The 16,878-nt window shown below is 32.9% G+C and overlaps 6 protein-coding genes across 7 annotated transcripts in view; 2 read left to right on the top strand and 4 right to left on the bottom strand.

The window, feature by feature from the left end:
• Nucleotides 1–3,780, top strand: part of LOC105203861 (microtubule-associated protein futsch) — a 50,597-nt gene extending 46,817 nt beyond the window's left edge. For both annotated transcript variants that reach the window (XM_039451231.1, XM_026135241.2), the window contains 5 exons: nucleotides 89–491; nucleotides 827–1,249; nucleotides 1,661–1,856; nucleotides 1,954–2,133; nucleotides 2,420–3,780. In XM_039451231.1, coding sequence (XP_039307165.1) covers nucleotides 89–491; nucleotides 827–1,249; nucleotides 1,661–1,856; nucleotides 1,954–2,133; nucleotides 2,420–2,602 — 1,385 coding nt within the window. In that variant the 3' untranslated portion in view covers nucleotides 2,603–3,780. The remainder of the gene's footprint in view (nucleotides 1–88; nucleotides 492–826; nucleotides 1,250–1,660; nucleotides 1,857–1,953; nucleotides 2,134–2,419) is intronic.
• LOC105203826 (juvenile hormone-binding protein) overlaps nucleotides 1–16,878 on the bottom strand; it is a 423,181-nt gene that overhangs the window by 192,722 nt on the left and 213,581 nt on the right. The window lies entirely within an intron of this gene.
• On the bottom strand, nucleotides 3,506–5,513 carry LOC105193174. Its single transcript, XM_011157569.3, has 2 exons — nucleotides 5,169–5,513; nucleotides 3,506–4,795 (listed from the first exon to the last, which is right to left on the bottom strand). Exon 2 carries the CDS (start codon nucleotides 4,785–4,787, stop codon nucleotides 4,221–4,223), a length of 567 nt encoding a protein of 188 aa, XP_011155871.1. The 5' UTR covers nucleotides 4,788–4,795; nucleotides 5,169–5,513; the 3' UTR covers nucleotides 3,506–4,220.
• LOC105203812 (solute carrier organic anion transporter family member 74D) overlaps nucleotides 6,201–16,878 on the top strand; it is a 184,291-nt gene continuing 173,613 nt past the window's right edge. Inside the window, exon 1 of the mRNA XM_039451234.1 lies at nucleotides 6,201–6,578. The gene's annotated coding sequence lies outside the window, so the exon portion shown is untranslated. The remainder of the gene's footprint in view (nucleotides 6,579–16,878) is intronic.
• On the bottom strand, nucleotides 7,143–8,767 carry LOC105203815 (cytochrome c oxidase subunit 6A1, mitochondrial). The gene is made up of 3 exons (XM_011172727.3): nucleotides 8,650–8,767; nucleotides 8,206–8,360; nucleotides 7,143–7,360 (listed from the first exon to the last, which is right to left on the bottom strand). Exons 1-3 carry the CDS (start codon nucleotides 8,723–8,725, stop codon nucleotides 7,280–7,282), a joined length of 312 nt encoding a protein of 103 aa, XP_011171029.1. The 5' UTR covers nucleotides 8,726–8,767; the 3' UTR covers nucleotides 7,143–7,279.
• LOC120358173 (ataxin-8-like) lies at nucleotides 10,718–14,912 on the bottom strand. Its single transcript, XM_039451239.1, has 3 exons — nucleotides 12,190–14,912; nucleotides 10,963–11,271; nucleotides 10,718–10,885 (listed from the first exon to the last, which is right to left on the bottom strand). Exons 1-3 carry the CDS (start codon nucleotides 12,194–12,196, stop codon nucleotides 10,740–10,742), a joined length of 462 nt encoding a protein of 153 aa, XP_039307173.1. The 5' UTR covers nucleotides 12,197–14,912; the 3' UTR covers nucleotides 10,718–10,739.

The raw sequence follows: 16,878 nt of genomic DNA, 5'->3' as shown, positions 1-16,878 counted from the left end.
CTCAACAAATATTAATAATTAAAATATCAAAAGTATGCAATCATATTTATCAATATCTAGACGAAATTATAAAATTTCATGATTGCAGGAAAATGCATTCCGGGACTATGGCAATGCGATGGCCGAGCCGACTGCGAGGGACACCAGGACGAACACAATTGCACAGAAAACTGCGGGAGCAACGAGTACCTGTGTCCAACGGAGAAGTGGTGTATCCCGCAAGCATGGTATTGTAACGGAATTGCCGACTGTATTAACGGGGAAGACGAGAAACTATGCGACTGTGCCCCAGATCAGTTCAAGTGTCAAGCGGGTGGATGCATTCCCCAAGTCCAAGTCTGCGACAGCGTTGCGAATTGTCCTGATTATTCAGACGAATGGGGTTGCTTAATCGCCAATATTACTGCAAATAGAAATCTAACTAATGTAGAAACAGACAGTGACACAGCGGCAAGCGAACTGACTAATCGCGTGCCATTTTTGAAAATAAGGTATTTAAATTCGCACTGAATAAATATTCTTAGTAAATATCATTTGTCTTTTTCGTGATTTCTAAGTTATTTTTGTAAGCTATAAACAATTATAGAAAATAATCATAATAAAAAAATATATATTTCTTTTTTCTTTTCTTTTTAAATCAAAATTAATAAATAAATATTTATAATAAATTTTTTTGGAAAAATTATAAAAATGTTTATGTAAATAGGAAGGAAATTTTTTTAGAGAATATCCAAAAATAATAAAATTAAATATTCTCAAAATTAGCATATTTCCTACTGTTTTGCAATATTAATACTACACGAGAAATTTAAATTTCTATGTGCAGACAATACGACGGCGATTATCGATTAGTTTGCTCAGACGGATGGAGCAAAGAATTCAGCGATTCTTATTGTCGAGCTTTGGGATTCGCTGGGTCCGATGAGACAATCGAATCGTTCACGTGGGATAGAAACCAGAAAATTCTAAGACTGAAGACGAATCCTAATTATCGCCTACCGCTAGTCACGAATTTAGAGGAAATGGAATTCTGCGTGTCAGACAAGATTGTACAAGTGTCATGTCAGAAATTTACTTGTGGTCAACATTTCGCGGAGGAACCGACCGCGAGATCAGAAGGTGGAACCCCGGCCAACTATGAGCAATGGCCTAGTGTGGCTTTATTGAAGGAACCAGGAGACGGGACAGTTTGTACAGCCAGTATAATCGGTCCTATGCATGCTCTAGCCAGTTATTCCTGCGTCTACAGGTAATTTATTAGAATAAAGAAGAGAATAGAACACTTTTTTTTTTCAAATAAATCAATAAATATTGACGCGTCACAATTCTTATCAAGACCAGTTTGTTAGTCATAAAGTTCTATCAATCATCCTTTAAGTAGAAGTTCATCGGGTATATAGAACGAAACCCGGAAAACAATTTTTTATATATATAAAATTATATATATATATATATATATATATATATATATCCTATCTTATATATATATATATATATCCTATCTTTCCTCTTTAAAAATAAATTTATTTACAAAGAAATAAACTGTAACTAAAATTTACTTTTATTATTTTGCTTCAGTTTTATAAAATAAAATAAATTTTATATTTGATATGATATATAACATTGATAAATATATAACATGGTTTATTTGATCTTGCAGACACAAGTCCGGATGGCGACTTTTTACCAATGAGAATATGTTTAGAGGGTATGACGTTAAAAATATTGTGCCCTATCCTCAAGTGAAATATAATCAGTTCCTGTACAATAATGACATCACTCTGATCGAATTAGAAGAGCCGTTAGTATTTTCTAAAAACGTTAGTGCCGTATGTCTTCCGAGACAGCTCAACCAGGTATATTTTCGGTTAAATTCTTTAATAAGAATGTACATAATTAATTGTTGTTTAATTAACGCATTTCTGAACTCTAATGTGATCTCTAATTTTCCAGCCGAAGCAAGTTTGTGTAACGGCAGGATGGGGCTTCCCTATGAATGGGGAAATAAATTTGCGACAGTATCTCAAATTCTTGCCTGTTCTGACAAATAATTCCGATAAATATAACGCCACGAGTCATTATGCAGAATTCATCACAGAACACAATATATGTCCAAATAAAGAACCTTGTTATGTAAGTTTAACGTTATAAATGCAACGCTTATTTTTATAAATTATTATTTAAAGAAATAATAAAGCTTAATAAGAAACTTCTGCAAATAATACAATCATCTCTTTAAATAATAATTTTCAACTTAGTGTAATTATAAAATACGCAACGTTGTATTACATAAACTGTAATATTTATGATGTGCCTTATACTTCGCAAATTAATTAAAAATTGCATAGGATTGATAATAAAAAATTGGAAATGATTATATATTAATGATAAATAAATTAATTAATGTATTTTTTTGTAGAACGACGAAGGAGCGCCACTAATGTGTGCCAGTGACGCGCAGAGTGTTTCGGAAAGATGGGAAATTCAGGGCTTACTAAGTCATCACAGCAGATCGAAGGGTCATTCAGTAATTTACTCGAGCTTGGAGCCAGCGCTTTCGTGGTTGCGCGAGACAGTGCCAGCTTTGCAGACGCAAAGCTAAATCATTATTATATCAATTTCTCGAATTATGTAAGAAGCCGGTACTTCATGTTAAAGATAAGAGAATCACCGTTTTAACAAATTAGAAAAGATTGTGATTCTACATACACAGAGAAAAACGTTTCTTTAGACTTAATAAAATGTTTTAAATCCAAAGAATATGCATTAGAATAATGTAACCAAATTAATGTTTGAATTAAAAAATGCAAGTAGTAGTGATATTTAAAAGAACTATTCAATGTTATGGAAGAGGAGGGGGGTGGTTGAAATTCGCACCGCATGGCGTTATATCCATTATGTTCTAAATTTTGCTTACAAATAGCGATCTTGTTAGCTATCTAGCGATAGTGGGTTCTGAATGGGTGATCTTACAGGGCGACTGTAAGAAGAGTTAAATGCAATCAAAAAATTATTTCATCAAAAAATATTGTTTCAAACAATCGTATTTTTTCTGCCAAACAATATATAGTTTGATACAACAAAATTTAAAAATTTAAATTCAACAAAATATTTTATTTAAGGTTATATTGTCTCTGTAAAATAAATGTAAACCAAATAGAAATGCTAAATGTAAAAAACCGTTTTTCTCTGTGTATAAAAAAATTTTGACAAAAGGAAATTTGAGACTTCAATAACTTTCTTTATTCTTGAAAATCACACACTTTCATATCTATCCTCTTTTTCTAATTTTAAATGTTCCTATTGATAGCACGAAAAGTTTCTAATAATTCTCGAACATCGCAGCCAGCGATGAATCATCGTAAGAAAACTCAAGTGCCGTTATTGTTACACGACAAAGGTCGAAGAGAGAATGCTTAAATTTTATACGAGAATTGACATTTGTAATAAGAATCAAAGATGACAAAATTTATACCGACTTATAATTAAGGAAACATTATGTAAATACTGTATAAAGCAATTGTTTATTATGAATAATGTGGTATAAGAATTTATTAGTGTCACGGGTCTCTTAAAGATACATTTTCTACATTTTTTTCGTTTAAAATTGCGACTTATTTACTACAGTTACACGAAATTTATTGCTGCCCTAATCGAATTAAAAATTAATTTTGTGATATTTGAAATATTTCTAGTACGCATCATATATACATCAATTATAAAATAATTATTCAATACAAGAGACCGATACATATGCATGTCTGATTATATACAAATCAACAGTTTGTCTCAGAGATCCTAAGCAAGGATTTCTGAAATGAACCATGGATAAACCTAAGCAGTAGATAGAATAAATGTATATAATATATAACTATTTTTTAATAAAATACATTGTTATAGAGATTAAACAACAAAGTTAGTATGTTCACATATATGTACGTACTCATTGACGAATGCGTATTCTTATATTTCAAGTAAAAATAATAAATAAATGTATTTTAAACAAGTCTAATATTTTTTTTCTATTACTGACCAATTCGCTTATAAAACACTTTTTTATAATAAATAAGTTAAAAGATAATATAAAAATGAATTTGCACTAGAAAATTAAAGCAGAATTTGAAATATTAACTTGCGTTAAAATATGCTTACATTAAAATTAATTATACTAAAATTATGATAAATTAATTGACACTTAAATAAACTGAACAATTATCTCATTAATCTGTTTGTTTCTTTGGTTTAGCTGCAATTTCTGCAGCTGTGACTGCATTATCTAGAATAATTAATGATTCTGATATACTATTTATAACTGCATTATATTTAGATAGTAATTCGTGTACATCGGTACTCAGCTCTTTAGAATCCTCATAAGCTTCGAGATACGTCAGTGATATCTTGTTGAGTTTATTATTTAATTCAGGTGCATTTCTGATACGTTCTGATTCCAACACAGGAGCAAGTTCCTGTACTTTGGCTAGCAGTTTATGATTTTCCATGATTTCTGACTCCATTGTCAACAATAACTGTGCTTTGGCACTTGCGGGCATATCAACATCTTCAGAAGTTGGTTCCAAGTAACTGTTTAACTCTGGCAAACGCTTAATAACCGCATTCGGTTTTTCTCTGCCTGACAACGCCGAGCTAATTAATGAATTGATATCTATGAGTTGGTCGACAATAGGATTTGACGGTGTTGGATCGTCGATACTCATCATGTTGCCAAGCCCATACACTTGCTTTTCCAAATCAGCAATTCTGTCTTCCAGCAATTTGACAGATGACATTTCGAGAGCTAAGATACAAAATAATAGATCCTCTAATACTCGTTAAAGTTACAAGCCTGTTATAGCAGGCAGATTTGTCAGAATTATCAAGAAAACAAAGTTAATTATTATGATCCTTACTATTCAATTATTATGATGTTTACTTTACATAAAATTTACCTCTGCTGTTTGTAAAAATTAAATAGCATTATTTATCAACCGATTGAATTTATTTAAAATAATAAATCACGATTTGATTCATTACTCGTTGGTAATATACATTGTACCTATAATTGTTTTCAATAAACATTTAAACAGCAGAGAATGTAAAATATTTAATTTGCGAGAAACTTTTATAAATTATATAGTATTTTCAATCATGGAAATCCACAGACTACTTACTTTTCGCGAAAAATCCACGTAAACTCAAACAGAATAGTAAACTTGACAGAAGCGATTTTAGAGGTTATATACGTTGGTAAACTGTTCCATAAACTGTTTGGTTAGCAAAGAGAAGTACACCGTGTATTTTTCCGAAAAATGCACCACATCCGACGTCGATGCCGGAAGCAATTAAATCAAACAAAAACCTTGTATGGAATCGTTTGTATTTCGTCTGAATACTTTTAAAGTGTCGTTAAAAATCTTTGTGAGTTATTCAGATAATGAATCATATAATTGATTGAAATCAGAGAGAAGACATACCGACCACGGAAACACGTCGCCAGACTGTTGGCAGACCTGGTAAAGGGAGCTCCAAACGCGCGTACACGAATATGTCAACTCCAAATCGTTCCTAATCACTTTCGTGCGACCGATTTATTCGCACTGTACCGACTATTATTATAATTTACGCAATGTGGACGAGGCGCGAATACCGCATTGTAAAAGCAAATACGAGTACAAATTGACTCACCATTCGCCGCTGATCGCTCCGTCCAGCTCCGTCTCGGCAACAGCTCTCGAACGTTCGCTGATTCAAGATCCTCCTTACGACGATCCTTCTTCTTTTGATTCACACTTGGCACAAACGCGTGACCCTCCGTTTTCGACATTTCCGGTACTCACACGCGTAGAAAACTCGGGGGTACGAGGCAACGGAGAAGATGCGAAACAGGATTGAACGCGACACGACTTCGCACCATGCATCGTATTCGACACGACGGAGTTGGTACGAACATTTTACTTTCGACACTCCACACTCCACGGCACTCTCGAAACACTCACTCGCATCAAACACTCGTAGGAGACGACGAGGATGCGAGTTGAAATGCGCCGCGACGCGTAGCGACGTCGCGCCGTCCTGCCTAACCTACCGACTGACCGTACTGCGTAACACTGCGTGATATACTGCGTAGCGGCGCTGCGGCGCAAGCGCAGCTCGCGCCGCTGCCGGCTGCCGGGCGCCGCTACGCAGTAGGTTAACGGTCGGTCGGTAGGTTAGGTAGGACGGCGCGACGTCGCTAAGCGTCGCGGCGCATTTCAATTCGCATCCTCGTCGTCTCCTACGAGTGTTTGATACGAGTGAGTGTTTCGAGAGTGCCGTGGAGTGTCAAAAGTAAAATGTTCGTACCAACTCCGTCGTGTCAGATACGATGCATGGTGCGAAGTCGTGTCGCGTTCAATTCTGTTTCGCATTTTCTCCGTTGCTTCGTATCCCGAATTTTCTACGCGTGTGAGTACCGAAAATGCCGAAAACGAAGGGTCACGCGTTTGTGCCAAATGTGAATCAAAAGAAGGAAGATTTTGGATTAGAGAACGTTCGAGAGCTGTTGCCGAGACGGAGCTGGACGAAGCAATCAGCGGCGAATGGTGAGTCAATTTGTACTCGTATTCGCCTTTATAATGCGGTATTCGCGCTTCGTCCACATTGCGTTTGCGTAAATTATAATAATAGTCGGTACAGTGCGACGAGACGAATAAATCAGTCGCGCGAAAGTGATTAGGAACGACTTAAAGTTGACATATTCGTGCACGCGTCGCGGCGCATTTCAACTCGCATCCTCGTCGTCCCCTACGAGCGTTTGAAGTGAATCTGTCTTCAGTCTTCTTTCTGTCGCTAGTGTTCCGCAAGTTTCATCAGCGGTCATTGGTAGTCTCTCTAGTATTCGAAGATTCGTGCCTTAGAAGTGGTCTGCACTTGCAGACTGTAATTTTTTATGTATTGCATTAAAATAATCAAGAATGTCGTTCCAGACAAGGGCTATGAAACAGCTTTCTAAGCAATTAAAACTTTTGAAAATGCCTATTGCTTCAGAACGTATTACTGGTTTTTCCAGTGTATACACACACACATACATATACATAGCACACATTACATGAATGGTGATGATAATATTATTATAATCAGGGAAGAAAATATTGTATAAAGAAATATAAATGTTATATTTCTATCAATTTATTGACTTAATTGCTTATAAGCCAATACAATGTAGAATATATGTTATAAAGAATGCTAATTGCTCAGCATAATTATTACAGCATAATTATTACAATCTAAATACATTGACTTCCTAGTCTTCGTAACCCTCGGGTAGAGCATTCACTTTGGGATTGTGGAAAAGACTGTGGTTACCATCTCCCCATGGGAATGGCTGAAAGAAAATAAAAATTATAAAAAAGTCATATAAAAAATAAAAAATTAATAACTAGATGTTGAGTTTGTATCAGACTACATATTGTAAATTAAGCCTTATGCTTTGAAGATTAGAATGTGTTTAATCAAATAATCTTAGCTCCTGTTCACTAACCTTTTTCCCGTTCACTATCTCATATTGAAATTATAGTAGTAAGAAATACACAGTAAAAATTTTTACAACATATTTAAATAGAAATAATATTTTTCAATAAAATAATATTTCCAATTAATAAAATTTATTTTTAATATATATTGAAAAATATCCTTTCTTTTGAAAAGGAATTAAATTATATTTAATTCTACATTTATATTATTAGTTTTATAGTTGTCATTGCTGTAAACACAGCTCGTTTTTGGTTATGCATAATTTATTTTCAGATATATTAATTTATTGTTAAATAAAATTGATTAATAGAAAGGAAGAAACACAAAGTAATAATATATTAACACGTTGACTGCCAACTATAAGATATCTCGTAGGTTGTTTACTTGCCCAAGACACCTACTACGAGTTATCTCGTCGCTTCATTACTTGATTAAACCAAATTGGCTTCTTAGACTGGAATCGTGAAAAGCTCCATGGCAGTCGATGTGTTAATTCATTTTGTTCTGATTGATTAAATTCTAAGCTTTAATTTGCATATTTTTAATCTTCAATGCTTATCGTTAGGCTTATTTGTTTTACTGTAGATTAACTTTAATCTCAGTTTATCTTACTATCTTTTTCTAATTCTAAGAATTAGAAACTTGACTGTAATATGAAATCAATATCTATTATAACATACATGTTTCGATACATACCTTAGTTCTTACCCTCATATGATCGTATGCGATAAATTCTGGACGCTCATCACCATGATGTGCCTGATGATTCAAATAGCAATTAACCATAGCCAGACATATCGCTGGAAAACCTACAAAAAAGGACAGCCTCTTCCACAAAACTTGCGTCTGCTCTGTAAAGCATACAACATTACTGTTATGTAATATTCATTGATAACTCATTTAACATTTTCATACCATACATTTTCTCTTCATTCGTAAAATACGGTACGCTATTGCTATATTATTTGAATATAAAGAAAGTGACATTCAAATATTAAATAATAACATTTGACTAAAATATTTGTCACAAAAGATGATCAACTAACGTTTTATCATCATGTAAAATTTTATATGAATGTAAGTATCGTATTTTCAAATGCGCATAAACATAATTTTGAATTATTAGCACACTATATCTACCTGAGCTAGCGTGACCGGCAGCGGCCGATGCATAATTTCTGGAAAATGTGCGAGTAATTCTCATCCAAGTAGCCATTTTTACCCTTCTGCTCAGCTCAACTCCTATCTTCTAGCAGAGTTGCCATTGAGGCGCCGATTTGCAGCCACACCGACAGCCAGAGGGAACAGACCCACTTGCACCGGCTGGCACTTTATCCCCACTTATCGGCGTACGTCGAGCAGCCAAGGCGACGAGTGGGGAGCTCTACTGTCTCCTTCTTTCTCAAGCGGTCTCTCTCCTTCTCGACCTATCTTTTTCTGTCTCGAGCGTTCTCTTTCTTTCTTGTTACAGGCGCAGCTTTGCTCTCAACTATCAGCGATTTGAGATTTTCGTATCGCGGAACCGCCGAGTTACGACGCGCGCGTGCGCGCGCGCGCGCTATGTATTTATATATATACACGTTTTCTACTTATGCATATATAAAAAATACATGACCATATATCGATTTTTTTATCTTTATGGTATATTTATAAAATAGAAAAGAAATTGAAAAAAAAATAGCTGTATTAAGCATGTATACATGTTTACAAAAAATGCTTAATTATTTCTAAATTACAATGTAGAAATATTGCAGCATGAAATATATTCAGCATGGTGACACTTTAAATAAAAAACCAAACGGTATTGAAATAATTTAAAAAATCGTTTAACTTTTTGTTTAAAATGTTACTATGCTGAATGTGTAATATTTCATACAGCAATATTTCTACATCATAATTTAGAAATTTAATTGTGCATTTTTGTTAATATTTACTTGGATAAATTCTTTTAAATGTTTTACGTATAGCATAGCTAAAAGTATCTTTCCTAATTATTGAACAATTTGTTTCCAAATTTAATTTTATATCATTAAGATGATTCACCTATCGCATATCGTTATATTTTTATCGAAATACTATTTCCAAATTAATTGAACAATTATCAACATTTTCTAAAAGGTCAATACTTTTACATCTATCTTTTTAAATGTACCTACACAATTGTTGCTTACAAGATTTGGTCATATAATTTAATATCGGGAAATGTCACGCGTCTCATCGCCAATTTGACAACTCTAGATCTGAAGTCACATACGGCTGTTACTGTTGTTATAACATGATTTCGAATCTCGAGATTCTTCAGTCGAATTCTGGCGATTACAATATTCAGTACTTTAATATAGCAATTAAAATGTGTTAATATTTAAGTCCACTCTTGGCCACCATGCGCGTTTTTTATTTAAAATGTATCACGTAACAAAAAATTATGCTCATTTTTTTTATGAAATAAATACAACTATTACCGAAATTATTTTTTTTCGATAATCTGTTTTCTTAGATTTACTTTATTTTACATAAATATTTATTTGCACAAACGTACATAGTGTTGCTCAACGGAAACCGCGAGAAGGTGGTGGTCTCTTCCGTCAGGAGGGAAATGTAAAAAATTATTATCTATACTTAAAATTAATAAGAATTGAAAGTAATATTTAATCAGCTACATTGTTTTACAATATTAACTAGTCACATAAAAAATGGAATTAATTAACATTGCAAAATAATGTAACTGATTAAATATCACTTTCAAAATAAATTTTTTACATTTCCCTCAGTGTGTGTGTGTGTGTGTGTGTGTATGTGTGTGTGTGTGTATGTGTGTGCGCTTAACTTTATATTGTTTTTACACGCTCGTTCTTTCTGAACGATGTCCTTACGGACAAAATATTTTGCACATCCACTCTTTTGAGCGATATTATTTTGAAAAAGTATGAATAAATAAATGTGCGTTTGTTTCTACCCTGTTGTAAGCCAAGCCCTTTAAGAACAAACAGAGACATGAACGGAAACAGAAAGAAAAATGTAACTTTAAAAATATTTATAAATAAAATAAAATTACTAAAATAAAATAACACAATATAGACTAAACAGAGAAATTATAATAAAACGCATAAAAAAAGAAAATAATGGTGAAATAATAATATAAAAATATAGTAGGCGAATAGAAAATAAAAGTATATAAGTATATACGGATAAAAAAAAGTCATTTATATTCATTTTATTAAATTTTTTATTTAAATATTATAATATTTGTTAATAATAATGGTTCCTTTTCCCCTTCCGCCACTACTACTTCCTCTTCCGCCTCTGCCTCTGAAGATCCCGCGTTGGCGGTACCAACGGGCGCGGGAACGCCCATGTCCTGGTCCATTTCTACGGACTAAAAATAAATATAAATAAATGTAAAACTAAATATTTTATATATATCCATATATTTAAATATAAATATTGTATTACTATTATTTTGCTGCCGCTCGTAAGTATGCTGCAGCTGCTCCTGCTGTTGCAATTGCTGCTGTTGCGGTTGCTCCTGCTGCTGCTGCGGTTGCTCCTGTTGCTGCAACTGACGCTGCTGCGGCTGCTGTTGCTGGCGTTCTTGCAGCAGCAGATTGACCGCTTGTTCAAGGCGGTCTATCTGCTGCTGCGGTTGCTGCTGCTGTTGCCGCCACTCTTGCAGCATGTTCTCTATCGCCTCCATACTTCTCTCCATATGCTCCAATCTTCGTTGGAGCACGGAAGGTCCTTGACGGACTACGATCTGTTTATCTGAAAAATACATAATATTAATAAAAAATATATGAATATATATTATGTAGTAATTCTAGAAGCAAGATTGAATGTCAATAATTTTGTTTGAAATATAAATAATGTACATAATGTACATAATACTACAAGTAGATAATGCAAGCTATGTGAATTATTATAAATTGCATAACACAATACAGAAAGTTATGATGCAATAAAATTATTTATATATCCGAAAGAGAAGTAACTCATCAAGTCAATGTCAAATAAACATCGATTTGATCTAAAAATCATCGTTTTGACGTCGATTTCATTTATCGCTGAAGAGCAATTTTAATAATGATAAAATAAAAATATCTAATATTCCAGAAAATTAAAAAAAAAAACAAGTTTATGTCATCAAGTCTGAGTTCATTTTGAAATGCAAAAAAAATTCTTTTTTTTTAAGTCATAAACAGAATTTTTTGCTTCTGAAAATAAACTCTTGAATTGACATAAACCTGTATTTAAAAAAATGTTTTTTTAATTTTTTGAGGTGTTATATTTTTTTTTATCACTGTTACAATCGAATCTCAGCGAGGAATGATAATAAAATCAACGTCAGAAAGATGATTTTTATATCAAATCAATATCCATGCGATATCAATTTAATGAGTTATTTCTTTTTGGAATATATTAATAATTTTATTCCGTTTTAACTTTCTGTATTGATATTCAATTTATAATTTGCATTGCTCATCTAGTAGTAAAAGATTCGTTAGTAAAAACAAGACATATACATAACCCTTTGTATCAAGAATTATTTCTTTTATTCGTTGAATTATGATACGTCTCTGAATTATTAGACGCACAATCCCGTTAAAGAATTACTTTAATCGTTAAAATAACATAGATTGACTTTATCAGTATGTTAGTATTAATAAAATATTTATAACTAACCTGCCATATCACTGTCCGTCGCTGTCGCAGGAACATAAACAAATGACAGTGGAGACGCAGATCATCGATAAACGCGCGTCCACATGATTTTTTACCAACCGATTAGTGAGACGCGGCCTAAATGTAGCATCACTGTTCTGAAATATGCTTCAATTGTTTTTCTATGCGCTATGTTCATTGTTATCTATTTGGTCGCAACGTCTTGCTGCTGATTAGAGCTCTGTATTCAGTTGGCAAATATTTACGACCAAAAAGGTAAAACGAATTTTTACACAACACATTCACAACACACACACCCACATATTCCGAAAGAGAATAGGATTTAGTAAATAAATATTGTGGGAGTGACGAACCACGGGATCCTAATCTCTTTCTGTGACATTGGTAATATTTATATATATTTATTATTTAATTTATACGGAAATGTCCAATAAATCGATCAAAAAAAGAAAGCGAACCTTCTTAGAAGCTTGGCTTTCCGATGATCGATATAAATCTTGGATACGTAAAGTTCCATCCGACAATTCTCTCTACCATTGCACTGTATGCAATAAAAATTTGTCATGCAATTCAGCATATGTTTTGAGACATATGGATTCTGTGGGTCATAAAAATAAACTTAAAAAAGTATTATTAGAAAACAGTGATGAAATATCACAACAAAGATATAAAACATTTCAGCCACAATGGTTAGAAATTGATGAATATAAATGTTGGTTACGCGAAGTGGCACATAATAAAAGTTTATTTTTATGTTCAATTTGCGATACATATGGAAGTATATCAGGTGGATTATCGCATATTGAACGACACGCAGAATCCAAAACTCATTTAGATAAATGTAAAAATTTAGAAAAGAACACGTGTAGTAAAGAATCATATACACGAAATAATGATTTGCCATTTGAGGAACGTAAAAAAGAAGCTGAAATGAGATATGCAACATTAATTGCTAGTCTCGATATTTCTTTTAATAATGCAAAACACATTTTAGAATTTTTCCAAAATTTATCTGATGATCCACATGTATTGAAAAAAATGACAATGGGTCGTATAAAGTGCAGAAATGTTGTCACAAATGCAGTATACCCAATGATGAGAGAACGTGTTGTGAACAACATACAAAATCAAAAATTTTGCGTATATATTGATGAAACGTCTGACATTACAAATGACAAATGGATGACTTTTCTTGTAAGATACGTAGATTTAGAGATATTAGATATTCGCATTCAGTTAGTAAAATTAATTGATATAGATGCCAAAGATTCCAGTTCGGACAAGTTAATTAACGCATTTAAATGTGAAATGTGGCGATTAAAGATACCATTTGGAAATATTGTTGCCTTGTCATGCGACAATGCGTCTGTCATGACTGGGAAACAAAAATCATTTAAAAAAAAACTGGAAGAATTATGTCCAAATTTGTTAACATTTTCGTGTCCTTGCCATTCCGCAGCGTTAGCAGCTCGTGCTGCATGTAATAACATACCCGATGTTTGCGATGACTTTTTAAAAAGAATTGCTAAATATGTTAACAGCAGTCCAAAACGTACTGCTATTTTCCGTGAATTTTGTCTCAGTTTTGAAAATAGGTATTTAAAATTAAAAAAATTGTGTGAAACACGCTGGCTTTCTCATTATCAATGCGTAGATAGACTTCTGGAATCTTGGCATACAATTGAACTTTTCTTAACTGAGCAAGTTGTCAGTGAAAAAAGTAAATCTGGAGAAGAATTATTGATTATAATGCGCAAAGTCGATGTAAAAGCGTATTTTTTATTTTTAAAATATATTTTAAATGAATTTAATGCATTCAATGCATTCTTTCAAGCAACAGAAACGCGGATACATATGTTACATTCTAAATCAGTTCAATTTCTTTTTAAAATTTGCAAACATTTTTTGAAAAATGAACTTATGAAATCTTTCACAGAGAACATTATGAATATAGTATTCTCTGAAAAAGAAAATCATAAAGTGTTACATGAAATTACTTTTGGACCCGATTGCGATGAATATCTAAACGAAATAATTATGCAAGGTCACGAAAACGATGTTGCAACAGTTCGAGAGAATTGTGTGTCGTTTTATGTGACTGCTGCAGAAGAAATTCGCAAAAGGTTACCCATTAATAATTTATTTTTATCAAAATTAAATATTTTCCGACCATATATAACTTTATATAATACAGATAGAGAAACATCATTTAAAGATGTTTCTTTCGTAGCCAAAACTATCGGTGGTTTTGAAGAAGATGGTTTAAAGAAAGAATGGATTGCATTGCCATCAGACTTTACAAATGAAGAAAAGCAAAGTCTTTCAACAAAAACATTTGACAAAATGTGGAAAAGAATTTTGCAATGTCAGGACGTTAATAATAGAGCTAAATATCCAAATTTAAAAAGTGTTGTAAATGCTGTTCGATGTCTTCCCAATTCTAATGCCGATGCGGAGAGAATGTTTTCTCTTTTAACTGATGTTAAAACTAATAAACGTAATAAACTTTCATCGGCAACCGTTAATGCAATTTGCGTTATTAAGTCGTCATTAAAAGCATGTAACGAAACTTGCATAAACATGACGATAAAAGAAAAAGATTTATCTCTTATGTCGCCAGACAAATTATATAAAAGTAACGCTAAAAAAGACCAGAATACTTTAACATTACATGCAGTGCATGTTAATGATATTGCTGGTCCTTCGTGGGCAGATTAAAATTAAAATTATTATATTAAAATTTTTTTCTTGTCCGTAAGGACATCGCTCTAAAAGAGTGATTCAAATACCTTGTCCGTAAGGACATTGCTTGAAATAGTTAAAAATATTTTGTCCATAAGGACATCGCTCGAAACAGTGTAAAATATTTTGTCCGTAAGGACATCGAACGAAAAAATGTGTAAAAGATTTTGTCCGTAAGGACATCGCTCGAAAGAGTGTGTAAAAGACTATGTCCGTAAGGACATCGCTCAACAGAGTGTGCAAAATATTATGTCCGTAAGGACATTGCTCGAAAGAGTGGATGTGCAAAATATTTTGTCCGTAAGGACATCGTTCAGAAAAAACGAGCGTGTAAAAACAATATAAAGTTAAGCGCACACACATACACACACACACACATACACACACACACACACACACACACACTGAGGGAAATGTAAAAAATTTATTTTGAAAGTGATATTTAATCAGTTACATTATTTTGCAATGTTAATTAATTCCATTTTTTATGTGACTAGTTAATATTGTAAAACAATGTAGCTGATTAAATATTACTTTCAATTCTTATTAATTTTAAGTATAGATAATAATTTTTTACATTTCCCTCCTGACGGAAGAGACCACCACCTTCTCGCGGTTTCCGTTGAGCAACACTATGTACGTTTGTGCAAATAAATATTTATGTAAAATAAAGTAAATCTAAGAAAACAGATTATCGAAAAAAAATAATTTCGGTAATAGTTGTATTTATTTCATAAAAAAAATGAGCATAATTTTTTGTTACGTGATACATTTTAAATAAAAAACGCGCATGGTGGCCAAGAGTGGACTTAAATATTAACACATTTTAATTGCTATATTAAAGTACTGAATATTGTAATCGCCAGAATTCGACTGAAGAATCTCGAGATTCGAAATCATGTTATAACAACAGTAACAGCCGTATGTGACTTCAGATCTAGAGTTGTCAAATTGGCGATGAGACGCGTGACATTTCCCGATATTAAATTATATGACCAAATCTTGTAAGCAACAATTGTGTAGGTACATTTAAAAAGATAGATGTAAAAGTATTGACCTTTTAGAAAATGTTGATAATTGTTCAATTAATTTGGAAATAGTATTTCGATAAAAATATAACGATATGCGATAGGTGAATCATCTTAATGATATAAAATTAAATTTGGAAACAAATTGTTCAATAATTAGGAAAGATACTTTTAGCTATGCTATACGTAAAACATTTAAAAGAATTTATCCAAGTAAATATTAACAAAAATGCACAATTAAATTTCTAAATTATGATGTAGAAATATTGCTGTATGAAATATTACACATTCAGCATAGTAACATTTTAAACAAAAAGTTAAACGATTTTTTAAATTATTTCAATACCGTTTGGTTTTTTATTTAAAGTGTCACCATGCTGAATATATTTCATGCTGCAATATTTCTACATTGTAATTTAGAAATAATTAAGCATTTTTTGTAAACATGTATACATGCTTAATACAGCTATTTTTTTTTCAATTTCTTTTCTATTTTATAAATATACCATAAAGATAAAAAAATCGATATATGGTCATGTATTTTTTATATATGCATAAGTAGAAAACGTGTATATATATAAATACATAGCGCGCGCGCGCGCACGCGCGCGTCGTAACTCGGTTCCGCGATACGAAAATCTCAAATCGCTGATAGTTGAGAGCAAAGCTGCGCCTGTAACAAGAAAGAAAGAGAACGCTCGAGACAGAAAAAGATAGGTCGAGAAGGAGAGAGACCGCTTGAGAAAGAAGGAGACAGTAGAGCTCCCCACTCGTCGCCTTGGCTGCTCGACGTACGCCGATAAGTGGGGATAAAGTGCCAGCCGGTGCAAGTGGGTCTGTTCCCTCTGGCTGTCGGTGTGGCTGCAAATCGGCGCCTCAATGGCAACTCTGTCTTCTATTGCGCTCAGCTGTAACTTTT

The sequence above is a fragment of the Solenopsis invicta genome, chromosome 6 (genome assembly GCF_016802725.1).
Source record: "Solenopsis invicta isolate M01_SB chromosome 6, UNIL_Sinv_3.0, whole genome shotgun sequence".
Lineage (NCBI taxonomy): Eukaryota > Metazoa > Arthropoda > Insecta > Hymenoptera > Formicidae > Solenopsis > Solenopsis invicta.
This window is presented reverse-complemented; position numbering and strand designations above follow the sequence as displayed.